This window comes from Neophocaena asiaeorientalis, unplaced genomic scaffold, assembly GCF_003031525.2.
Source record: "Neophocaena asiaeorientalis asiaeorientalis breed wild unplaced genomic scaffold, Neophocaena_asiaeorientalis_V1.1 scaffold49, whole genome shotgun sequence".
In the NCBI taxonomy this organism is placed as follows: Eukaryota; Metazoa; Chordata; class Mammalia; order Artiodactyla; family Phocoenidae; genus Neophocaena; species Neophocaena asiaeorientalis.
In genome coordinates, this window is record NW_020172456.1 from 6,747,044 (window position 1) to 6,773,778 (window position 26,735).

Below are 26,735 nucleotides of genomic sequence, written 5' to 3' on the forward strand. Positions count from 1 at the left end.
TCATTGAGGAAGTCAGGGCTAAGGTAGGGATGACAAGAACAGTCTCTGCTTTGTTTGAACCGTGAGTTCAAATCCCAGCTCTACCACTTACTAGACTTTGGGTGGTTCAGGTAACCTCTGTGACCCTGACCAAATTGAATAAGTAGGCTGGGTCTCAGTTTCCTCATCATTAAAATTGAGGTAATAGTACACAGCCAATTTTGAGTGCTTAATAAAGGCTAGATATTATTAGGAGGGTGCAAGCAAAGGGAACAAATCTCAGAACCTTGACAATGGAGATTCCCAGAGGGGTGAGAGAAATTGAGGCCCAACAATGAATAATTGTATCTGTGGTCACTTTAGCCCAACAAATCAAAGCTCTTTAAAGTTCATGGAATTCCTGTGAGTCATCCATGTGAGTATTACCAATCAGTAAGTGTTTATGATGCACTGTGGTGTAGTCCAGCACTTTCAAGCTTTAATGTGCATACAAAGCACCTGGTGATCTTACTCAACTGCAAATTCTGATGCAGTAGGTTTGGTGGGTGGGGACTGAGATCTTGCTTGGTTAACAAGATCCCAGGAGATGGCAGTGCTGCTGGTCTGAGCACCTCACTTTAGATGGCAAGAGTATAGAGCAGTGGTTCTCAATTTTTTTTTGGTCTCAGGGATTCTTTACTTACAAATTACTGAGAGCCCCAAAAGCTATTGTTCTGGTGGGTTATAACTAGTGATAATTCCCATATTAGAAATCAAAACAGGAAAAATGTTAAATTTAAGAATACACATGCACACAGAGTGATGACATCATTGTGTCGTGTAGCCGCTAGAAAACTCCACTGTGCACTTGTGAGAGTGAAAACTTTCAAATGACATTTTAGTACTATTACAAAAATAGTTTTGACACTGGAGACTCCCTGAAAGGGTCTCAGGGACCTCCAAGGATCCCCTGACCACTATTTGAGAACAACAGATACAGAGCGATTAGCTCTCTGCTCGGGACTGAGTCTGTCCGAGTTGAGAGTCTTTTAGTTGTAGGAAACTCAACTTAAGCTTAAGCAAAAGTGGGAAGTATTTGAAAAGCTGCTGAGCCATTGTCCCATATTTGAGCAATTTTTGAAGATTCAGGAAGGACAAGAAGGTGGCAGGGATTTAGGATTGGGAAGGAATAAGGAACCCAGGTAGCTCTGGCCTCTACTTCTCCTTCCTTTATTCTTCTCTTGCAGGATTGCCTCTCCTGCTTCTCTGTGCACGTGGCCCCATAGTTCCTGAATTTATGGGTCCCCCAAGTGACCTGTACTAACTAGAGTCACTGTTTCCCAATTCTGAGTACCTTGGGGGTAGAATCTGGTTGGCCCAGCTTGGGTCACATGCCTATTCCTGAGCCAGCCAATCAATGGCGGCCAGTAGGGCAGGGCTGTGTGGTGCAGTCTTGGCAGCCATGGCCCACCAATGTGTGAATGGGGAGGTGGAATGGGGAGGAGTGGAGTCGGGTGAGTAGTTCTCAGAGAGGGAGGATGGTTTCTTTTGGACATCAGCTTCAAAGTTTTCTGTAACAGATTCTGGAAACCTGGGCCTCCGCCTTCTACTGGCTCTGTGACTATGGGCAAATCATGAACCCTCTCAGAACCTGTTTCATCAAGTGCCAAATGGGAATAATATTACTTGGTTAAACTCAGATGGTGTTGTAGGAATTAACTGAGCTAATATATGTGAAAGAGCTTTGGATGCTGTGTGCCCAGCATAGTGCTAAATGTCACGGGTTCATACTAAAGTACGAAGTGTCATCTTTGCCCTCGAGGACCTTGGAATTAAATTGAGGAGAAAATGCTGATAGTCATGATACAATTAGAAAGCAGCAGGCTTCTGACCGTGCACTTACCAAATGCAATAAGAGTTCAGAGGAAAGAGCAATTAACCGGGCAAGGAGGGGAAACAGTTTATTGAGTACTTCCTGTAGACCTAGTTCTGTCCCCTGTGGTTTCACACCCCCTTATTAGCACTACAGCTCTGCAATGAAGATGTTGCTATGCCCATTTTACAGCTGAGAAAACTAATGCTTAGAGAAGTAACTTGTCCAAAAACACATGCTAGTGTTTAAACCTATGTCTGTCTGACTTTAAAGCTGATGCTTTACTCCTCAGTGTGGCAAGAGGAAGATTCTTGGAGGTGTGGCATGTTAGCAAGGCTAAAGCATGGACCAGATGTGGGTGGGCAGAGTAGAGGCTGATCCATGACCGGGATCAATCAAAACAAAGACTTGGACATAGCATCAGCATGAGGTGATCCTGGTAGGACTGGCACTAGGTCGTCAGTGGATATGTCAGTGGGCTTTGGATGGCAGTGAACGAATGGATGACCATGGGCTCCCGTCCTTCACTCCTTTTGTCTAATTGGTCTGAGACTCGTGCAGGATGGATCGGGTAGGGCAACGCAGAGGTAGAACCCCAGCTGGCGGGTTCTTTGAGCAGTTCAGGGGTTAATTGATGAGCTCCTGGATTAAGATGTGGAATAGAAGGGAAATGCAAAGCCTAAGATGGCTTTTGAAGGAAGACACAATAGCACTTGGATACAGAGAATGAAGAAGAAGAACCAAAGATGATTAACTCACTGACCAGCCGACTGATGGATTGATTCATTTATGCAGCAAACATTTATTAAGTGCTGCTTAGGTGACTGGCCCTGTGCCAGGTTCCAAGTATAATGGTCACCCAAATAGACGTTTTCCACCCTTATGTGGGGGAGATGGAAAACCAACAAGTACACCAACACACATATAATATAATGTCAGACAATGCTATGTGCTATGACATGGAGCAGGGTAGGGGTAAGAGACCGATGGAGGGGATGAGTGAACATGCATTGGTCAGGAGGGCTTCTCTGAGGAGGTGACATTTGAGCAAGACAAGTAGGATTCCGAGTTTCCAAGCTTGAAACATTCCAGGAGACTAGAAGTGTGCTCCAACCACAGGAGGCGTCCCTTGCCTGTCCCCTCAATGCCCTATAGCCACAATCCCCATTTTGCAGTTGGGGAAACTGAGGTGCAGGGAGAAAGTGGGAGCAGCAGCCACCCTGCCAGCAGCCCTGCAGAGCGCAATTAAACCCTGGCTCTCGGCAGGGCCCCTGCTTCCTGCTGGCTGCTCCCAGCTCCAGCTCTCCTCCTCTTCTCCTGGGTGGTATTTTTAGTCTCCCAGAACCTCCTCCCTGAGTCTGCTGTTGCCTCTGTCATTCTGCTTGACTTGCTTTCACCTGCTCCCAGGCGCCTGTGACAGGGCTGCGGGCGGCACACGTCAAGCTGTCCCCGGCTTCTCCAAGGGGGGCTGGGGGCGGGGCGCTGGCAGCTGAGGGTGACCACCCTCAATGTGGGCAGGCGGGGAGGCCTGTCAGTGCCTCGGGGTGACTGCCAGTACCGCCCAGCTCCCTCTTGGGGTCAACTCTGAGTAATGAGGGCGAGGGGAGGGGACTGCAGGCTGGTGCGTGTGCAGGGGTGGGGGGCGGGGAGGCTAGGAGGGGAAGTGCCCTGGAGGGGAGGGAAGGAGGGAGGTGGAACTTTGTAATTTGTCTTGGAAAGAGACAGCCGAGGAGGTGGTGGCCTTGGTAGCTTGGCAGGTGGTGTTGATTGTGAAGGGTGTGTGTTTGGGGAGAGTGTGAGCCCCCGTAGGGCTGGGGTACAGGCCTTTCCACTGTGACATCCCCAGGGAAACTGTGTGTGTGTGTGTGTGTGTGTGTGTGGGTGGGTGGGTGTGAGCAACTCAAGGCCTTTTGACCATGAAGTACCCCCGGGGCTCACTTTTCCAGACCAGGCCCCTGGGACTGCCCCATTTTCCCTGCACACCAGGTGTTGCCATGTTTTATTTCTCATCTGCTGCACCTTCTTCTCTGTCCCCAAAGACCCCAGCAGGCCCTTTCCTTGGTTGGGAAGTTTACTGCTACTCATTACCAGAGAATGACCTGGAGGAGGCTAGGGTGCTACCCATGTGACCGGTGTGGGACTTACAAAGGTCTAAAAATAAACCTTGCCATGTTCTTGTAGCCACTGTCCTGGGGCTGCGCAGCCGCCAGCTCCCTCTCTGGCTGCTCTTTTCTATCCTTGGAGGTAGAGCCCATCCCACCCTCACGCCGGATGTTGCTGGTGGAGATGCACACAGGGTGGGGGTCTCAAGAGTCCAGCCCCAGGAGAGTGTGGGGTGTCAAGGGCTCTTGCCACTGGCTGGAGCCCCGAGGCAGACCACACAGGGGGGCCTCAGCGGAAGCTTGCCCTATGGAGTAGGCTGAGCAGGGCGGAGGGGAGCTCACTCCCCGATGCTAGGCCTGGCTGCCTCTTTTTTTTTTTTTTAAAGCATTTTCTGGTCTATCTCATCTTTTTAAAAAAATTATTTTATTTATTTTATTTTTGGCTCTGTTGGGTCTTTGTTGCTGCACGCAGGCTTTCTCTAGTTGCGGCGAGCGGGGGCTACTCTTCGTTGCGGTGCCCGGACTTCTCACTGCGGTGGCTTCTCTTGTTGCGGAGCACGGGCTCTAGGCACGCGGGCTCAGTAGTTGTGGCTCACGGGCTTAGCTGCTCCGAGGCACGTGGGATCTTCTCGGACCAGTGCTCGAACCTGTCCCCCGCGTTGGCAGGCGGATTCTTAACCACTGCGCCACCAGGGAAGCCCTGGCTGCCTCTTGAGAGACTTGAGCTGGAGGGGAGCGTGAACACAGGAGTCTGGGGTGATAGCTGCATTTACGCTACTTGCTCTAATTCGCCCATTATCTGGGCAGCTGAGGGGAGCTGGGTTGGCACCCACGTGTGGTTTCAGCGAAGCTGGCTAAGGAGTTGGAGGAAGAGATCCTAGGGGCAACAGCAGAGGATGGGAATTCTGACTGCTCAAGGCTTTGCAGTCAGACTGTCCTGAGTTTGCCTCCTGGCTCTGCACTTAGTGAGCAAGTGACCTTGGGGAAGCTACTTAACCCCTCTGTTGCCTCAGTCTCCTAAATCTGCAAAATGGAGATAATAGTAGCACCTGCTTCTTGGAGTTGTGAGGATTCAATGAAGTGATACGGGTGAGTAGCTGAGTGATTTGGGTAGGTTACCTAGCATCCCTGGGCCTCAGTTTCCTGGCCTGTAAAATGGGGTTGGTGTATGAGAGACTACAAATATAGTATAAAGTTGAATGAGGAGATATGGGTGAAGCGCTCAGGGCCTCACAGAAAACGTGCTCAGGAACCGTAGTGATTGTCAGCATAACAAGCATGCCAATATTCCCGTGTCTCCCCAGGCCCGCGGCTCCACAGGTGGCAGAAGGAGGCACGACGCCGCCTCTCAGGAAGACCACGACAAACCTTACGTCTGTGATAGTGAGTATGGCAGACGCTGCCTTCCTGCCCCGGCCCCATGCTTCCTGTGCCGCCCCAGCCTCAGGCTCGCTGGCTTCTGCTCTTGGGCCTGCCTGCTGCTGCCTCACCGCAGTCACGCCCTGACCTCCCCTCGTTGCTGCTCCAGGCCCTGGTGTTGCTTGCAGGAAGGAGAAGCAAGCCCGGAGGCCTCCCTGCCCTGTGCTCCTCTCCCTGCAGTGCCCTCCTTCGTGGCTTTCCTCCGGCTCTCTCTCTTTCACTCTCTGTCTCCTTAAGGTTCATCCTCTATTTCTTTCTCTGTTTCAGAGAATTCAAACAAAAGCATAACTCAAAATCCTCCAACAAAGGTACTTGGCTCCTGTGGCTTTTCATTTGTTTCCCTTTAACTTCCTTTCTCTTTCTCGCTCTCCTGTCCTAGGTGGGGCAGGTTATGAATCTTTCTCTGACCATGACTTAGTTTAATAAATGGCCCTCGATCCATCTCCAGCTTCTCTTGCTTGCTTCTGAAACATCTTTGGACAAGCGACTGCCTGGCTCCTGGGTTTAGGGTCTGCAGACAGAGATGGGGAGGGGCCAAGGGGCAGAGCAGCGGGGGCGGTGGCAGCGGGTGGACCTCCAGGGACCTGCAGCTTTCCGAGGGATTGCTGTCAGCTTGAGAGAGCTTTTGTCTTTCTCACCTATCAGAGCACTGGGGGGTGGATTTTTTTTTTTTTTTTTTTTTTTTTCGGTCCGCGGGCCTCTCACTGTCATGGCCTCTCCAGCCCGTGTCCCCTGCATCGGCAGGCGGACTCTCAACCACTGCGCCACCAGGGAAGCCTCTGGGAGGGGGGGGTGGTGGATTTAAAAGCCTTGCCTTAGGGACGTCCCTGATGGTCCAGTGGTTAAGACTCCACGCTTCCACGGCAGGGGGCCTGGGTTCAATCCCTGGTCGGGGAACTAAGATCCTGCATGCCGTGTGGTGCATCCTTTCCCTAGTTATCTTCTCACAATATCGGGTGCCATCTGCTCGCTCCATGGCAAGGGCAGCCCTCGAAACCTCTCTCCCTGACCATCTCCCCTTCCCACCTTCTCCTCTCTGAGGAAGCAGAGCTCCGCCGTGGGCGAGAAGGGGCTGCAGTGAGGATGGCAGCGGGACCGCTGAGGCAGGGCCCCGGGCACAGTGGTTCCTCGGGCGTCCTGCCCGTCTTGCCAGTGTCTGCAGTCTCTGTGAAAGTGGGAGAGACCCAGGGGAAGATGGGGTGCAGGGAGTACATCGGGGGTGGTGCCCTTTTCCTCCCTCTTCACTGGCCTCTTTTGATTTCAAAAAGTTGTTCTGTGCCCGGTGGGGTGACAGCTGGTTGGAGAACCTTTTGCTAGAAGAACTCAAACTCCATGACCCCCACTTGGCTGCTTAAATACACCGTGCCGATGACATTCCTGAGACGACTCCTGCAGGTAACATCTCCATCCCAAGCCGAGGCCGGTTCAGCATGAGGAGGGAGCAGGGCATGGGTCTGATGTCTCTCGGCAATACCAGGAGGTGCCTGCTTCCGCCTGGGTCTCGCTTCCTGGATGGGGTTCAGTTTTGTTCTGATGTATAAAAGCCCAAGCATGCTAGCCCTCGGAAGACTGATTCTGGGCTGGGAAGGGTCCTTCAGACCCCCAGGGGGCAGGCTTTCCAGCTGTGTCTGGCCAGAGCAGCCCAGCTATCAAGAAGGCCAAGAGCTGCTTTGGCACTGGGCATTGCCACTGCATTCCTCTTTCAAAAAGCTGTATTTTCTTAGGTGATTTTCTGCTACCGCAGATAGTGGCATTACCTTTCACGCTCTCTCTCCAGCTTTCATTGGGTTCTCAGCCGGAAATAATCCCAGACACACCCGTGCGCCCTTCTCCACCCTCCCCTCAGTTCCTGTCTTCCCTGCCTTTGCCTCCTTAGTGTTGAATCCGCGCAGCGCCCTCGCGGGTGTCCCTGTCTGGCCTGGCTCACCCCCCGCCCCCGAGCCCCTGTGGCTTTTGTTTAGGGCTCTCAGTGCCATGTGCTGTTTCCTGTTCCTCTCCCCACGGGCTCTGTGTCTCCTCCTGTTTACCCTGTGGAGCTTGGGAGGCCTGATTGCAGGCCTGGTGGCAGCTTTCTGGAAGTCTCAGGGGCTGATGTCTTGGCTCTGCCTGCACAGGCGCTGCCTGCTTTTTCCTCCCTCGGCGGGACAAGGTCTGCCGTGGAACGCCCGTCTCTATCCTGGCTCTCTTAGGAAATTGTGTGGCAGCTCAGTGATTAATAGACTTTATTTTTATCTGGTGCCCTTCAGACATGTGATCCTTTGGGATACGAATGACCTTTGGAGAGGTCACAAGGCCCACCTCCCACCCCACCCCAGCTGAGCAAGGAATGCTTTTAATAATCTCTAATGCATCCTAAGTAGAGAGGTGTCTTGTCAACTCCTTGAATGTCCCCAGGGATGGTGTTACCATAAGCTGCCCTTTCTTCCATGATTCCAACTGTGCTTTGAATGATTGTTTTTTCCTTAATAGGAGCTGAAATTTTTCTCTCCTACAGGCCCGCTTAGCTTTTGTGCATCTTTTCCCAACAAATAGGCACCTTCAGGATTTCGTCTATGCTGGAGGCCCTCATGACATCCCCTTGTATTCCTGGTTTACCTAGGGACGCATCCCATAATTTCTGCGTTGGCCCGCTCAGAATTCTCTTCCAGGTTTAATTTAAGCTCAGCACTTTCATTGGAAGTAGCACCCAGGCCAAGTGGTTCAAAGAGTAACAGACACATTTCCTTGTTTATTTTACACGTGGGCTTTTAACACCACCCACATCTGTAGAGAATAGAAGTAACTGGCCACCCCGTTGCACTGTGTACCATCTCAAACACTTCCCACTCGGTGCCTGTCCTGACCCCCGGGCCAGTGCCTCTCCAGGTGTGTGCTCTTTTCTACTTCCTCATTTGATTTTTCCTGCTTCCATAAATCACTCTGTATTTGGCCCTATTGAGTCTCCATAAAGAGATACAATAATATGTGACTTCAATATGCAAGATTCAATAAAGGTAAATTTAAAGACATTGCCCAGTAGTTAAATTTAATTCACCACAGATTCACAATCCCTGCCATTTTTGTATTGTCTATGGATTGATTTGCATAATCTCCACTCCATCTTTCGAGTTATCTATGAAAATATGAGGCCACCTTGGACCCCACCACCTCTTTCCGGGTTTCTGTGGAGTAGCTGTAGCTATTTTTCAGATGTGATTGTATTTAACCATTCCTGGTGTATATTCCTATATAGTTGTCCCGCTCTGTTCTCAGTCCAAGCTTCCCTTTCAAGGTGGGTGGTTGAAACATTATCTTAGCTGCTAACTTCAGGTGATAGATAGTTTGCTTGTTACCTTTCACTCAGCCCTTGAATTTATTCCATCTCAGAGAAATATTGAAATCATCTGAACATAATTTATTTTTTCCCCAATCCATGGTGTGTGTGTAGGTGAATACTTCATTTTCCAGCAAGTAACCAATCTCTATTAATTATCCTGAAAGTTTACCCAGCTTCAGGATTAAAGTTCTGTTTCTTCCCTTTCAACCTCTTGCCAAAGGGAAAGTGTTCATTCCCTACAGCAAAGCACCTACATGTGACTTTGTAGGAAAGGCTGTTGGTGCTGGTCAAAGTGTGGACCTGGACCACCTGGGCAGAGATAACTGAGATGTTTATTAAAATGTGGATTCTTGGGCCTCACACCAGAGCTCCTACGTCAGAATCACTGGGAGCAGGCCTAGGAATCTGCATTTTTGAGAGCTTCTCAGGCAATAATTATGAATACTGATTTCTGAGAATGACTGGTCTACTGCATTCAAATTTGAAGGCTTCTGGCCTCTGACTGATCAACCCTTTTATTATTCCCTGTTTTTTGCATCTGGAAGTTCTGGAATCTCCAGGAATTCTCCAGGCAGAGTGCCACCAGCTTGCGTTGCTGTTTTAGTTGGTCTCTTTAGAATCTTTCCTTTCCTGTTCTTTCAACATTGATATAAAACTCATTAGTCCGAAATAAAATTCAGCAACCCAGTACTTGACTTTAGTTTACTTAATGGCTTTAAATCCCAATAATGTAATGAACTCCCTTTTATAGGTGAGATGATAACTGGGGATAGACATATGAAAGAAATCCTTGGGTTTGGGCTACTGAGATATTTTGAAAATAATTTCAAGAGTTTGCCATTTCTCTTCCTAACTGTTCCCAGCTCTGGATTTTCTGTTAGCATCACTGGGGAAGACTCTTGATGAGAGACTCACTTTTCTATTTTCTTTGTTCAAGGAGCATCATAGGAAAGAAGATGGTGGTGATGGGGTGATGTTCAGGGAGAAGGAGAACATTTTGTCTCTAAGCTTCAGCCGTTTAGGGAGGAACAAAGCACCCATTTGCCCTTCTGCGGGGCACAATGGAAGTGATTTGTGAAGTTTTTTTTTTTTTCCTTTCCCAATTTTTTCTTTAAAAAAAATTAAATTTAATTACATTGTAGAAAGAACACTTAACCTGAGACCTACCCTCTTAAATTTTTAAGTGCACAATATATGTTGTTCAGTAGGGGTACATTGTTGTACAGAAGATATCTAGAGGTTTCTCATCTTGCTTGATGGAAACTTTATGCTTGTTGGTTAGCAATTTCCTATCACCCCCTCCCCACCAGCCCCTGGCAACCACCATTCCAGTCTTCGATGCTTTGAATTTGTCTACTTTAGAGAACTCATTATAGGTGGACTCACGCACTATTTGTCTTTCTAGGACTGGCTTATTTCACTTAGCATAATATTCTTGAGGTTCATCCATGTGATTGCGTATTGAATAATGCAATATTCCTTTTAAAGGATGACTAATATTCCGTTGTATGTGTATACCACATTTTCTTTATCCATTCATTCATTGATGGGCGTTTAGATTGTTTCCACGTCTTGGCTAGTGGGAATAACGCTGCAATGAACATAGGAGTGTTAATATCTCTTTGAGATCTTGATTTCAACTCTTTTGGATAAATACCCAGATGTGGGATTGCTGGATCAGATGGTAGTTCTATTCTTAATTCTTTGAGGAGCCTCCATACTGCTCTCCATAGCGGCTGCATCATTTAGCATTCCCACCAGCAGCGCACGAGGGCTCCAACTTCCCCACATCCTTGCCAACACTTGTCTTTTGCTCCCAGCTTTTTCTGATTACGGTGATAACCCCTGCTGATGGGTACTTGTGTGTGCAGAGCACTGTGCTAAGCATTTCTGTAAATCCCCACACTAAACTTGAGAGGCAGGGACAATTGACCTCACTTTAGGGAGAAGAAACAGGCTCAGAGGGGTGAGGGGACTTGTCCAAGATCACACAGCCGGTTAATGCTAAAGCAGGGATATGAATCCTCATTTCTCCAACTCCAGAGCTGACACACCCCAGCACATCTCTGCACAAACATCTGGCTAAATGTGCCTTCCTCCAAACCAGTATGGAGTTTGGCTGTCCTAAGAGCTGAGGAAAAACATGCTTTAACTGTGAATGAATGAGCACTTGCTCATTATTTTTATTTTTTATTTATGAGGTGAAGCCCTGGCTACTGTTGACAGACGGCTTCCAGGTGTCAGATTGGTAAGCTGGAGTCAGGCAGTAATTATAGCTGAAGTGGAATGGAATAGTTTACATAATTTTGAGCCTTTTAAATTTAAATCTATTAAAATCACTCTGCCTCCCACCCCTAACTGGGTCATTAGGGTAGCTTAGTGACAAAAGGCAAACAGACGTGATTGAAGCCCTCCTGGGAACTTGACACACCTCTGAGTCATGTCAGGTATTCACACATCAGGAGTGATCCCTTTCAACTCAGCCTCCACATCAGCAAGAATTTTGTCCTCTACCACCCTCATCCCACAGACGTGTATTTTCGATCGTGTGGCCTGTGACTTCACAGTGTTTCCTCCCTTCTAGAAATCTGGTGCGGTGTAACTCTGTCCAGTTGGGGCAGTGTCAGAATAGGGTCTGGGTTCCTCCCTGCCCTTCTGGGTGGTGTATACCCCAGGGAGAATGTATGGGGCAAGAAGCAGGGTCTGGGGGTGTCGTCTTTGTTCCACCCCTCAGTGGCTATGGTACCACTTTCCTCATTTGTCAGTGATGGGGAGCTCCTTCCTTGAGTCTCTAGAGCTCCTCAGTCAGCCGTCTCCCCGCGCCATGAGCTCTGTTCTTCTCAGCTTAACAATGAGGCTCTTTTCCTGAGAGATAGGATGCTGGGCCGTGGGATATCAGGAGACCACCCCGCGGGGCCGAGAGCAGCCTGGATTGGCGCATGGGGCAGGCATAGTTGCTCCCAAGGCGTTCTAGAAACTCTGCTTGACCTCAACCTCCTTAAAATCACTCCGGTTTCCCCCATACCTGAGTGCCCAGGAAGAATCAGATGACTACTGCAGTCTTATTAAAAAAAAATTTTGAGGGCATTAAGGTCCCCCATTCTCTAAGGCTCACGTGCTTTTCTCTTCAAGCTGCAGTGGTAAAAGCCAATAACGTGGCCTTCAGGCTGGCCGCCCTTGCCGCTGAAGGGAAGCCGGCCTCATCCCTCAGTTGTTGCCGCTATTATCTTGCAGGTTCTTGCGTGGGGTGCAGCGGGGGAGGGGTGGGAAAGGCTCCGTGCTCCAGAAACTTGATTTGTGGAGCAGGGCCTGTGGCGTGGGATTGATCCCTGGAGACTGAGTGCATAGCTGGGTCTGTTTAAATATTTAAATGTCCTCGCTTCATGGACACAGGTTGCAGGTTGCCGCAGCAGGGCTGGTAGGAGACAGGGCTGGGGAGAGGCTGAAATTTCTCATTCATGCCCTCATACCCTCTAGCTCTCTCAAGAACCTTGCCCGTTGACCACCAAACCTAGGTTTGCCTTTTCTGGGCTGTAACTCACACCCTCTTTTATTTATTTATTTAATTGAAGTATAGTTAATTTACAGTATTGTGTTAGTTTCAGAGGTACAGCAAAGTGACTCAGTTAAAAATATATTGTTCTTTTTTTCAACTGTTTTCCATTATACGTTATTACAAGATACTGAGTATAGTTCCCCGTGCCATACAGTAAATCCTTGTTGTTTATCTATTTTATATATGCTAGTATGTATCTGTTAATCCCATACTCCTAATTTATCCCTCCCCCCTTCCCCTTTGGTAATCGTAAGTTTGTTTTATACCTATGTGTACACCCTCTTGAATTACTTTCTTATCCAGTCAGAAACAGTATACGTTCATTGCAGAAAAATCAGAAATTACAGATAAGCATAAAGGGAAAAATAAAAATCACCCATAATCTTACTCTTCAGAGGTAATTTCCACTTTGTTTTGTTGTATCCTATTTTAGGGTTCTCGCTGTCTCTGTTTACTATACCCTCCCCCCAATAAATGATACATACCACTTTAACCCATCCCCCCAACTCAACAACACATGAGGACCATCCTTCCATGTCAATAAGGACATTTTTATGACAACATTTTAAGGCTATATGGTGTTCCATGATATGGCCATGCCCCAGTTTGCTCAGTCATTGTTCCACTTGTTGGATGTTTAGACAGTTTAAAATTTGTTCACTATTAAAAACAATATTGCAGCTATATCTTTGCATAATGCTTTTATTATTTCCTAGAAGCAGAACTGTGAGGTCAAAGTGCCTGGTGCACAGCCTTTGATTTCTCTTATTTCAAGTCCTGGTGGGGGGTCAGGGAAGTGGGTTAGCAAGAGCTGCACAAAGAAGGTGCGCTGACTTTGGAGTGAGAAGCCTGAGGTCAGATTGTGGCCCTGCCACTTGTTAGCTTGTTATCCAGAATTTTTCGAGAAAATTGTCTTGCTGCTGGGAGTGTCCATTGTCCTGAGGTGTGGAGTGAGGATGTACACGGTTAGGAAAGCTACATGTGATAATATATATTAAAATGTTTGCACATGGTATGTGCTTAATGACTGTTTCTTCCACCTTTGCTTTTTCCTTATTTCCTCTGTCACCAATGTAGTTGGCAAGATAAGGCTGATATCCCAGGAAGAGATAACACAAGCAGTTTTCATTGAGTAGGCAGTGAGCACTGCAGGAATCCAGGGGAGGGAGTGGTCTGGGGCTGGGGACCGGTATGTCAGAGGGTGCTTCCCTAGGATGCCAAGCAGGTCCTCAGTGAGGGTGTATTGAATTGACGGACGTCTCCAGGGAAGGAGGGGTATGTGGGAATCAGCCGGAGGTAATAATAGTAATGGCAAGTTTGTTGATTTATAATATGGGCCTGGAATGTTAGGTTTCATCTATATTAATTCTTTAATCCTTGAAAAATACCAGGAGATAGATGGCATGATCATCTCCATCCTACAGATAAGGATTCTGTGGAGAAAAGGGGTTAATTAACTTTCCTGAGGTCACCCAGTGAATAAGTGGCAGATCCAGGACTTGATCCCAGTTAGCAATCTCTCTCTCTCTCCCCTGCAATCTCCCTATCCCCCCACCCGTCACTCATCTCTTCCTGGAATCTACCTTACCTTGTACATAACTCTGCATAGGCTACCTCTCACATAGTATGATAACAGTTTGTCTATTTGTCCATTCTTCACGCTAGACTGTGAGCCTTCTGAGGGCAGAGACTGTGTCATATTCAACTTGCATCCCAGACCCAGCACAGTGGCTGCTCCCAAAATGTTGAATGTGGGATGCACATACCAGGACAGAAGATAGACCAGCATGGCTGAAGCAGAGTGTTTGGGTAGGGAGATTGAGGGGCACAGAGCTGGATAAGGATGCTGGGAACATTAGACTGAGCTGCTTAGAGTTTGGCCCGTATAGTCAATGGTGAATCATGGATGATCCTGGAGACGTCTCTGGAATGGTTAATCTTGAGGATTAGGTGTTCAGGGGAGAGAGCCTGAAGCCTGTGGCTAAGAGGAGCCTTTTCCAGTCAGGAAGGAGAAGACATGAAGTCTGGACAGTGGTGAGAGCAGGAACAAAATGGATGGGGCAAACAAGCAAGACTTTATGAAAGAAAAATCCACAGAACCTGGCAGAGGACAGACAGTATGTGGGGTACAAGAGAGAGGGAGGTGGCAACAGGGACTCTTCAAGTCTTGAAAGTCTTGAGCTTGAGTAATGGAGACATGAGGGAGGCTTAACTGGAATATTCTAGAGGAGGAGGAGGTAATTTGGGGAAGTGATGAAACTTTGACATATGGGTTTGTGGACATGGCAGGACATCCAGGCAGAAATGTCTAAAATATGCTAGTATACATTTGTTTTCCCAAAGTTCGTGAGGATCTTATACCGGTGTCGCAGGTGGATGGGGGCCTGCTTCAGGTAAGGGTCATTGAGACGCACTTGGTAGGTCAGGACTCACAAATCAAGGATCTGAAGGAGCGTTTATGTCAGATATTCACCCCGAGATCCCCAAAGAGAGCCCACTGGCCAGATTCCCAAATGTTTGGAGGCTACTATACTTTATGATATTGCATCTGATTTTTTTGCCTTTCTCTGTTTACCTTCTCCAGAAATGTTGACAGTAATATTTAATATTTAAATTATTTTCCATGAAGATTAAAAAAAAGAATGATATTTGACTATTTAAGTGAATTAAGGACATGCTAATGTATGATTTCACTAGAATAAGGAATTAAAGACACCATCTCTATAAGGGATGGTGGCCCAAAGAAGATGGCTCTTGAATCAGAAGCCCAGGATTTGAGTCTTTGCTACAACACTCCCTAGCCACGGCCTAGGACAAATCACGAAAACCTCTCTGAGCCTCAGTTTCTTTTTCTGTCAAGTGAGGGCAATAAGATTGACCTTAGAGGGTTTTCAAGAGGGTGAAGTGAGACCGTGTGTAAAAATAATTAGTTCACTGCCTGGTTCATAAATATGCTCAGTAAATATTTTTTTTTCTACTAATTCAAGAAAGGGTATTTATTTCACACGTGAGTCCCCAGTGGTGTTTTGTGCTCTGGCTGCTGGCATTGTCAGAGATCAGGGAAGCATTCTGCGAGTGAACTGAATGATCAGAAAGAGCTACTGTTTGTTGAACATTTGTTGCGGGCCAGGCAACGTGCTAAGTACTTTACAAGGATGGACTCATTCAGTTCTCACAATACCCACATGAGGTATAAAACTATTATTATCCCCATTTTACAGACAAGGAAACTGAGGTTTGGAGTAACTTGCCCAAGGTCACACAACCAATTAGCTGACATAGGACAACTGACCCCAGAGTTCACCAGAATCATGTTACCCTGCTTCTCAACAGAGCAGGAAAGAGTTCTGCTAACACATTTAATGCTTTGGTTTTGGAAGTTTCTGCATTTCTCTGCGGGGGATCCAGAATCAGGTTATAGAGTATTTTGAAATGAAACCTTGTTGCCTATCTCCGTTCTTCCTGTTTTTTTTTTAAAAAAAAACATGTAGCCACGTTCACATACAGTAAATTCCTACAATACGCAGAATGCCCTCCCTTGATGAAGACACAGGACTTGTGGATCACAGGCATTTGATAGATCCTGGCTCTGGGCTCACTCCTAATATATGGGTCAGTGCCAGACCCTGAGGAATGTGGCTTTGAAAAATCAGGATATTACACCCCCCGCCCCCTACTCCAGCCCCTGTGTTTCTGTCCAGAAGAATTCAGCTTAAAATAAGCATCAAGGGTGGCCTGGAAGAAGACATGAAGCCACAGAAGGGCATCTGCCTACCTGGCTTGGTGGGGTGGGGAGAAGGGTGTAGGCAGCCCCTGGGTGGATTCTGTGGCTGGGAATCTACATCATTTTTCTGTCACAGTTGAGGGAATAATTGCTTCAGGAGGCACACAGTCCTCAGAGGACCCAGAGAAACAAAGCGTTGTGCAGTGTTAGAATGGAAAGACTTAGAGATGGTCTGATGCAACTGCCATATGTTACAAATGGGGAAACCAAGTCCAGAAAGCTGTGGGATTTGTCCAAGGATGTACGGTGGGTTAGTATCAGAGCCAGGGCCAGACGCCAGGTCTGCAGAAGGCCACCCGCGCTGCTGGCCTCTGGCTCGAGAAGGGGTGGGGAGGGAAGCCCACCTGTGCTTGTCCAAGAGGAGCTTCTTGGTGCCTAAATGTTGCAGGACCTGGGCCATCTGTGAAGCCACCACTTTTATCACTTGAGCTTTGTGGGGCCATCATTGGCTCTTGAAAAAGCCTAGGCATTTAACATAGTCGTAGGGATTAACACCCAACCCTGAGTACACAGGTCTGAGCTAGTGGCCTTTTGCAGTGTTCCCTGGGTTTTGTCCCAAGCTCATTCACAGCAGGGCTTTTCTCACTTGGGGCTTCCTCCCACCCGGGGGATTGGTGTAGACGGTCCTCCACCTGCCTTGATGGTTCTGCAGAGAGAAGACCGAGGGTTTTCAGGAAGGTGTGGAGGTTCCCAAACATCTGAACCGGTCTGGTAGGCTATGATTCTCTTGTCAAAATGGCCCTTGTTTATATTTGTCTTGGCTCCAGGAGGACATAAGTTTCAACCTTAGATGGGCTGAATGGCAGAGAATTTGATGTCAGAGTGATTGTGGAGGTGTGGGCAGGATAAAGGTAGCAACAAGGGAGAGGGGGAGCCCTCCCCATCCTGAGTTCCAAGGAGCAGGGAGGACATTGGCTCCCAGGGGTAGCTGGATCTGGGAGGGAGGGTAGCCCGAGTGGGGTGGGCAGGGCACAGATCCCCACCTCCTCTCTTCTCACCCTCCGTTCTCCTGCCAGTGCCTCCCAATGACCAAACTCCACCGGAAGCAGAGGGCAAGAGGCCATCGAGGTCAGCTCCAGGCACTGGGAGGGGTTGTGAATGGAGAATGACTAGCACGTCTTTGATTCTGTGTGTTTCAAAGTCAGACAGACCTGAGTTCAAATTTCGACTCTGCCATTTAGTGAATTGTTTCAATGCCCCCCAGACTCAGTTTCCTTCTCTGTAAAATGGGATGATAATCCCTACCTCCTGAGCTGTTGTGAGATTCAGTGTAAGAATGTGTGCCTGCCTGATAGTCCGTAAGTATGATGCCTTGGAGGCATCAGCAGGTGACAGGCACTGCTGGGTCGATTTTACAGAAGAGGAAGTCAAGCTGCAGAGAAAGGGAAGTGGTGTCCTCAGGGCTGTGTGTAAGTGCCACAGGGCAGAGCTGGGAAAGAGATGTGGCCCGGTGACTCCCAAGGTCCAGGCTTTGTCTCTTGGACGCTCATCCTGTAATTGCTTTCAGTCGCTGCTTTCAGGCTCTCGGAAACCACTGGCTCAGATACCCACTGCGTGCTCCAAGTTGGGCTGATGAAAATGTGCCAGAGTCATTAAGTTATCAGTGGGGAAGGCAGCCGCTTCTCCCTGGCAGGAAGGATTCTGCTGTCTGCTGCAGCCGGCTTTGTTCCCACAAACTGCCCCTGATTGTTCCTCCCTCCTCCCCCTTCTCCGCTTCCTCCCCCATCCTCATAAGGGGTGAGTGGTGTAGGGTTGCAGTGGGGTGGCAGAGGTGTGTTGTAAATATTCTGAGGTGGCACTGAAGGTATTCATAACTCCAGACAGGAGGTCCTGCCTGGCGAATGCAGCTCTGGATTGGGAAGTGGGCAAGCACTAATTCTGCAGCTTGACAGATGGATCTGCCCCAGGGGGAAGGAGAGAGGGGAAGGCAAGCTGGACCTTCCTCATTGTCACAGCTGTTCCTCTCCACGTGCGTGGCGCCTGGAACACACAATCCAGGTGCGTGCTGCCAAGGTGAAAAGAAGGACCTGAGGTTGTGCACAGGCTTGTGCCTGGTCCCAGGGGTGATGGCTTCAGGGGCGCATGACGCCAAGGAGCTTGCCCTGGGGAGGGAGCCTGGAGTGGGAGGATGGGGGCGCAGCCCTCTCTGAACGCTTCAGCTGTCTTGGGGCTCAGTCTGATTCTGCACAAGAGTGGGGAGTGAGATTGCTGACATGATAAAGGGATAGCAGATGGTTCTAATACTTTATTTTCAGAATGTATCTTTCCCAACATTCTTTTCCTTGCAACTCCATCACCCCAGACTTCAGAGGACAAACTGCTAGTCCTCCCCACCCCCTTCCCTTTAGGGTTTATTCCCTTTGCCGATCCACAGTGTTGACAATGGCAGCTGACGATGGCTGAGGCTTACTGTGAGCCCTGTACTATTTTCAATGTATTCTCTCTCTTTTTTTTTTAACATCTTTATTGGAGTATAATTGCTTTACAATGGTGTGTTAGTTTCTGCTTTATAACAAAGTGCATCAGCTATACATATACATATATGTATTCTCTCACATACCTTACAACCGTGCAGTAGGTGGGCTGTCATGATCATCCCCATTTTCCGGAGAGGATGCTGAGGCACAGAGAGATTTAGCTACTCACCCAAGGTCACAGTCAGTCAGCAACGGAGCTGGGATTTGAACCCAGGCAGTTCGGATCTAGCCTACCCATGCATCAATACAGAGCCTGCCTCTCTGAAGGGAGGGTCGACCCAGAAGAAGGGCCAGAACTGTTGGTGGCACTAAAATGACCACTGCTGAGTGGCTAACCCCTCTGGCCAGGCTTCCTAGTTACCTCAGAGGGAAATTTTGCCCTCGACTAGAGCTGGCTGGGTCCTGCATTCACTGTGGCAGCTCTTACACGATTAAGGTGGCTGTTTGGAATAACTTAGTCCCAGATCTCTACCCCCTGCCCCAAATGGTTTCCAAGGCCAGATGCATAATGTACAGGGCCCAGTGCAAAATGCAAATGAGGGCCCCTTTGTTTAATAGTATTAAAAGTGTCAAGATGGCAAGAGCAAGGCTTTAAACTAAGTGTGGGACCCTTCCGAACCCAGGACCCTGTCTGAATGTACAGGTCACACGTCTACGAAGCTGGCTCACAAGTGTTCAGAGTGGCAGGGAGATGTGATGAAATACATATAGAAGGTGAGACAGTGCTAGATTTTCCTTCTCTTCCAAACCAGTCAAAGCAGGATTTCCAAGGCGTTTCTCTTCATCACAATGTAGCAGTCTGACCCAGATGCTCTTCAACCAAAATAAATCTTAGAAATCTCTCGTCCCTAGGATGAAGTCATTTGAGGGACTGGGACTTGGGTCAGCAGCTTTGTTTTGGGGCCAGGCATCTTGCTCCATGAACTCCAATCTCTCCTAAACCTGCCTCTCAAACTCCCCTCCCCGCTGCCTCCTTCCCTTTAGCCTATGAGCCTGATCAAGACCTGTTCTGTTAAAGGACAATCCCCACTCAGACTCCCTGGACTCTGCAGTCCCATCTGTCCACCAGCTGACTCCTTCCCCTTCCACAGCCATGCTGGACGGAATGGTCCTTCGGCCCCATCACCACTTCCTCATTCCCCAAAGCATCCTAGCTTCCTGTAGCCTTGCGTCATCCTACTCGAGGCTGTGGATTCTCTGCTCACTCAGGTGACCTGCTAATTGCCAAGCCCAGTGCTGTCTTCTGAGTCCCCAGCCTTCTCGGCCCTTCTGGGGCATCTGACGTTATCCTGGCTCTGCCTCTGTGAAATGGGGATGCGCGTGGCTGTGAGCTGATTTACTTGAAGTGCCAGAACAGGCCTGGCACATGGTACATGCTCAGTAGCTGTTAGCAGGGGCTGTGACCGGTGGTGTCATCGTTTCTGTCACCTGGAAGCCCTGCTCCTCTGGCCTATGTTGCTCAGTCCTTTGTGAGTGTTTCTTAAAAATTTTTAATCGGTTTCTCTTTCTTCACCAGACTCTTTAAGATACCGGTGTTTTCTGAGTTCTGTCCTGTGTCCACCTTTCTTCTTTCTCTCCTCCTTCTCTCCTGGCACTTTTCTCTCCATATCCATCACTTCCACTGCCACCTGGCAACTCCAACATCCACATCTCTTTCCCAAGCACCAGGTGTATAAGCCAACCCCAGACTGAGCTCATTCCCTTCCTTCTTTAAATCTGATTTTCCTCCTACGTGCTTCCACCCAGTTGCCCAAGTCAGAAACCTCGGTATTTTTATTGATTCCCTTAGCTGACATCGAGTGCAGGCCCCGAGCTCATCACTGGGGCTGCAACAGTGTGCAAACACACAGGCCCTGCCATGCTTGCTGCTGGTGGGAGAGACACATATTGATACACGACTAGTCCTGGGAAGGTAACACACCAGCGTCCTAATTGTGATTGGAAAGACTCGAGAACTGAAGGATTGTGAAGCGTTGATCAGGCAAAGTGGGGCTGCGGGACATTCTGGGCAGAGGGAAGAGCTTGTGCAAAGGCTCTGTGGTGGAAGGAAAAATGTTTAAGAAACGAAAGGGCCAGTGGGCAGGAGGGCTGGGAAGGAGGCAGAGGTGGCTTCGGGTGAGGCTGGGGGGCTGGATGGGGGCTGGATGGCGCGTGGCCAGGAAGGCCGAGTTCGTGGAAGTCGTTTTGCGCTCCTCCTTTCTGCTGACTCCCACCCGCTCCCCCTTCTACCAGATTCCCCCTAACCTCTCTCCTACCCCGAAGTCCTCATTGTTCACACACGGAAAATTAAAGGAGCCCATTACCACCTCCAAATCCATCTTGTGCACTATAACCTTAGCCAGTATTTCTAAAATGTAAACCTGATGAAGTTGGTCCTCAGGCTGCATACAGTCCTCCCCCACTTCCCGCCCACCTTCCTCTCCTTAGTCCCCCTCACACCCACCCCGATGCCCCCTTCCCAGTGGCTTTACTGAGTATCCTGCAGTTCCCCAAAGGTGCTGGCGGGACGTGCTTTGGTGCCCGCATGCCCTCCTCCTTTGTCTGCCTGGTGATGTCCTGCTCTCTCACAAGCTGCAGCTCATCCACCTGCTCTGGGAAGCCATCCTCGCACCCCACTTAAGCCCGTGAGCTGGCCCCTCCTCTTTGCGGGGCACAGGCTCGCATTGGTGCATTTATCCCACCTCCCTCCTTGCTAGTTGACGTGTATATCTCCTCTGCTAGACTTCGGACTCCTGGAGGGAGGGGACTGGGGCTCATTTGTCTTTGTCCTCCGGTGCTTCAAGGCTGGGTACACATTAGGTGTTTAATAAATGTTTCCTTGAAGACCTGGTGATGAAGGAATGACATGATATAAGCAGGTGGTGAAAAATGAAGCTCCACCTGGAAAGCTCTGCATACAGGGATTGTGGTTAAGGGCTCTGGCTTCCAGGGCCACCGTGGGCTGTCCGCTCCTGTTTCCTCTAATAACTGAACACAGGTCTCAAGGCTGCCTCCTGCTGCCCCCTCCTGCCACCTCCATCCATCCAGAAGGGCAGGCGCATGCAGGGCGGGCAGAGTTAAGCCTCAATATATTCAATCTTCTAGCAGAGTGGTTCTCAAACTGTAGTGTGTATCGGAATCACCTGCAGGCGATTAAAACACAGATTGCCTGGCCCTACCCCGAGACGTTCCGCTTCGGTAGGTCCGGGGTGGAGCCCAAGAAACTGCATCTCTAACAACTTCCCAGGTGATGCAGATGGGGCTGGTCTGGTGACTACTCTTTGAGAATCTCTCTTCTAGCAAAAGGATCTGCTCTAAAACTTTCTATGGTATTGGGGAAGGAGATATGGGAAGCTTTTTGCTTGGGTTTGGTTTTGTAGGTTTTAAGAACTATTAGTGTGAGATTAATGTGGATAGATGGAGCCGATTCTACACACTTACCTCCTCCCCCGTCTCCTCGCTTTCCTACAAAACGTTTCTGTGTTCACTCATCAACTATTCAATGGGTATGTTTTGAAGGTGTAAAATGTGCATGGCAGCACAGCAGGTGGAGTTGTTGACATCAAGATGAAATCGATATGACACTGTCCTTAAGAGAGGTCCTCCAGTGCAGTCATAACTGTAATTCAAGGAGGTCAAAGAAGAAATGCCTACTCGGGTGGGTAGTGAGTTCCCCATCGGTGGAGTTGTTCCAGGAAAGCATCTAGAGTGTTCGTGGGAATAAAACAATTTGATAGTCAGTTAGACCAGGATCTTAAAATCCTGGAATTCTGTGATTAAGGAAGATGGTGGTAATTGACACAACAAAATGAAACAAATAAAATACTGTGGAGTGTGCAGTAGGGAGATCTGCAGAGGCAGCTGAGGCTTCCCCATATAAATACTGACATTATTGGCCTTATTTTTAATAAACATTTATTCCTCACCAGCAATATTCCTTGTAATGAAATGAATTTATATCCAGTGACCCCATAGTTTGCTGTTTATTGACCTTAGATCATTTAAAAGTTAAATAGAAAAAGTCACAAGCAGGCCCACGGTGTGCCTCAGGGGTCTCCTTAGGTCCCACTTCCTAAGGCAAATGGAATTGAGTTGTGTAGTGACATGTTATTATTATTATTTTTTGCAATATGTACGAGAGAGAGAGAGAGGGGGAGAGAGAGGGAGAGAGGAGCCAATTGTAGGACTTGAATTTATAGTCACTAGGTCACCAGCTTGGTCACCAACTTGATCACCAACTTGAATTTCAGACTCTCATCTTCTTAAGAAAGTCCAGCCAATTCCCAGATTCCATAGGAGAGGTAAGGGTCAAAGTCCCTCTTTCAAGGAGGGTACAGCACTTAAGATGTGGTAGACCACACTGAAGCCCCTTGCCCCTCACTACTGTTTATTGAGCATCTATTAGGTGTTGGGTACTGAGTGAGATACTTTACAAATATTATTTATAATCCCTCAAGGTAAGTAACACCATCATCATTTTCAGATTTAAAAAAAGGCACAGGGCTTCCCTGGTGGCACAGTGGTTGAGAATCTGCCTGCCAATGCAGGGGACACGGGTTCGAGCCCTGATCTGGGAAGATCCCACATGCCGTGGAGCAACTAGACCTGTGAGCCACAACTACTGAGCCTGCATGTCTGGAGACTGTGCTCCACAGCAAGAGAGGCCGCGGCAGTGAGAGGCCCGCGTACTGTGATGAAGAGTGGCCCCTGCTTGCCGCAACTAGAGAAAGCCCTTGCACAGAAACGAAGACTCAACGCAGCCAAAAATAAATAAATAAATATATTTAAAAAAAAAAAAGGTGCAAAGAGATTATGTATCTTGTCCAATTTCACACAGAACTCCTTAATTTATTTTTGGAAGTCAGCACAGCTATGCAATTGAAAATCATGGTAAAAGGCCCCAAATTATTTATCTGTCTCAAGTCTGAGTATTAGATGCAAAATGCAAAATTAGAAAGTAGAATGCAGCAGTATATCAAATAGATAATACACCCTGACCAAATGGAGTACATTCTAGGAATGCAAGAATGGCTCAATAGTAGGAAGCATTAGGAAATCAACATAATTCACCATATCAGCAAACCAAAAGAGAGTCATATATTAGTAGATGCTGAAAGGACAGCTGGTAAAATTCTCCTGTAATAAAACTCTAACTCAGGAATGAGAAGAACTACTTAAACTTGATAAAGACTAAAAACTAGCTACATATATCATTCTAAACAGTGAACCACTAAATCCAATTTCACTACAATTGGAAAAGCTTGCTTTTGCTATTTTAAAATATTGTCTTGGTGATTCTTACAAATGAATTAAGCTAAGAAGATACAATAGTTTACATATATATGAGAAAGAAGAGATGACATTATCCATTTTTGCCAATGGTTATAATACCTGAAAAACCTAAGAGAGTCTTGTAAGAAAGGAAACCCCACCAGAAATAATAAGGGTAGGGGGTAAGAGGGGTGGGTAACAGCTCTTCTCTATACTGTGGAGGTCATGCAGCTGGTCAACTTTGGCACCTGGAAGTGGGATTTGAACCCATGTCTGATGAGGAACTCTGTACTCTTTCCACCTTGGGAAGTGTTTACACTCACTGCTATAACCCAGTCATGTGAAGCGAGAATCTCTTAAAGATGGCAACCTCAGCTACTCCAGCAGATCCGGTGGGGTTTGCTCTGCTGGGGAGAGGTGGGGACGAGATGAGAGGGTTGGCATGAGATTTTTCCTGGAAGACCCTTGTGGCTTCTGCTACCAGCAGTGCCATCCCTCCACAGGCTGAGATATTGGGCTTTGTGACAGGGAGGGTGGTGGCAGTGGTCTAGTCTTAGCCATTTAGGTACTAAGCAGCCGACCTAGGGAGCTGCCCCTTTCTTCTTCTTGGGTCCAAGAAATCATATTTGTGTTGCTTGTTGCCCTTGTCTCCTACTGTCCACCTGAGAGGTAGTGCCTGCTAGGACACGTTTTTAGAGATTCGGGATATCAGAGGCTTCCCGGGCCATCAAGGGCACAAGCTCTTGGTTGCGACATCTACCAAGGATGCCTCAGATTCATAGTTTCAATGGTGGAAGTGGAATGTGTTTTTCTGGCACAGAATCACTGAGTGATAGATCAAAAATATGATCCGTATAAAGCTTTTGTACTTCATACAGAGTCAACCAGAGGGTGGTGGAAGGAGTACTGCGCAGGAATCCAGGAGACCTGGGTTCCAGTGGCTCTGCCACAGCCAGCTGTGTGTTCCCAGGCAAATCACTTAAGCTTGCTGGGCCTCGCTTGCTTCATCTGTGCCATGGGGTGTTGGACTAAATAGACTCGCAGTGCCTTTTAACTTCAATGTTATAATAAGTGTCACCCTTACCAAAGTTATAATACTTGTCACCCTTACCACTGTTCTAAGTGCTTTGCATAGAGATTAACTCATCATAACAACCAAAGAGCTAAGTACTACTATTATGCTTATTTTCCCTCTGAAGAAACTGAGGCACATAGAGTGCAAGTGACTTTCCCAGGGTCTCACAGCTAGGAAATGATGGTGCTCTTACACAGTTCAACTTCCGTCTTCTATGGTTTTTCTTTACCTGGGTTCTTTTCTTTACTTGTTGCAGCGGTGCTGGTGCTGGGGTGAGGGTCGGGGGGTGTTGGGAGTGGGAGACACTTTTTTGGGGAAACCCAGCTCTGGGGTGGATGGATGGGAGTCACTGCCTGGGAGAATGATGGCCGTGGCTGCAGAGATTGCTAACATTTGCGTTTTCCCTTCCTTTCCTCTTTTCCTCTCTAGTCTGCGGCAAGCGCTATAAAAACCGGCCGGGACTCAGTTACCACTACGCTCACACCCACCTGGCCAGCGAGGAGGGGGATGAGGCCCAAGACCAGGAGACCCGGTCCCCACCCAACCACAGAAACGAGAACCACAGACGTGAGTTCCCAGTTGTTGGGTTGGGGGAGTGATGAGGTGGGTGGGCAGGGCTACGGAGCATTCCTTTTTGTTCACCTCGGGCATCTTCTGGTGGCACCTGTAGATTGGTCTCAAGGACCTGTGGTGAGTTGGCTATTTCAGCAGAGCCACAGATGCCCCTGTGGGTCAGCTGGGTGGCACACCCAGCTCTGTTCCCAGAGGATGGGAGGTAAGTGTTAAGGCGGAAGAGAAACATCCTTACCTGGCCATTGTCAAATGCCAGACCTGCTACTCTTTTCCCTCAGCTCCAGAAGATCCATTCACAGCTGCTAACCTGAGGTGGGCAAAGCTGTGGGGTGTGTCAGTTCAGGCAGACATTCCAAATGTCTCCTTGGCCACCAAGGGACATAGAATATTCTTGCTTCATTGTCTCAGCTCTTATAGGGTCACACTTTTGGTAAGGGCTCTCCTGCCTTAGAAATATGGCCCTGGAGCCTCCATGCTCTTCACTTGAGCACTCAGTCAGCACACATGACCTGGGTATACTTGTCACTTGGGATATTGGGCTCTGAAGACCCAAAATAATCCTGAAGATTTGTGTTTCCATTTCTATTCTTTCTTTCCTTCCTCAACTTCCAGTTATGAATTAGGGAGTCACAAAGGGTTTAGCATTCACTATGTGACTTCCCTCTACAACATTCCTTATGGTTTCTGGGCCACCCCCAAATCAGAATGGGAAGGGATAATGGGATCTTTAGGGCTTGCTTCAAGATGTGGGTCATTCTAGGATCATGGGGTGAAGAATAACTGTGGACATGGCACGTGTTTGTTGCTTTTTTTTAACATCTTTATTGGAGTATAATTGCTTTACAATGGTGTGTTAGTTTCTGCTGTGTAACAGACATGGCACGTGTTTGTTGCTTTTTTTTTAACATCTTTATTGGAGTATAATTGCTTTACAATGGTGTGTTAGTTTCTGCTGTGTAACAAAGTGAATTAGCTACACGTATACATATATTCCCATATACCCTCCCTCTTGCATCTGCCTCCCACCCTCCCTATCCCACGCCTCTAGGTGGTCACAAAGCACTAAGCTGATCTCCCTGTGCTATGTGGCTGCTTCCCAATAGCTATCTGTTTTACGTTTGGTAGTGTATATACGTCCACATTTCTCTAGGAGGTAGGTCCAAAATGATCTCGCTGTGGTTTATGTCATAGAGTGTTCTGCCTATGTTTTCCTCTAAGAGTTTGATACTGTCTGGCCTTACATTTAGGTCTTTAATCCATTTGTTTTTGTGTGTGGTGTTAAGGAGTGTTCTAATTTCATTCTTGTACATGTAGCTGTCCAGTTTTCCCAGGACCGCTTATTGAAGAGGCTG

At 48.1% G+C, this 26,735-nt stretch overlaps 1 protein-coding gene across 2 annotated transcripts in view; it reads left to right on the forward strand.

Annotated features, from left to right (window-relative positions):
• Positions 1-26,735, forward strand: part of DPF3 (double PHD fingers 3) — a 250,550-nt gene that overhangs the window by 148,012 nt on the left and 75,803 nt on the right. For both annotated transcript variants that reach the window (XM_024737918.1, XM_024737919.1), the window contains exons 6-7: positions 5,238-5,316; positions 25,240-25,377. In XM_024737918.1, the coding sequence (XP_024593686.1) occupies positions 5,238-5,316; positions 25,240-25,377 (217 nt within the window). The remainder of the gene's footprint in view (positions 1-5,237; positions 5,317-25,239; positions 25,378-26,735) is intronic.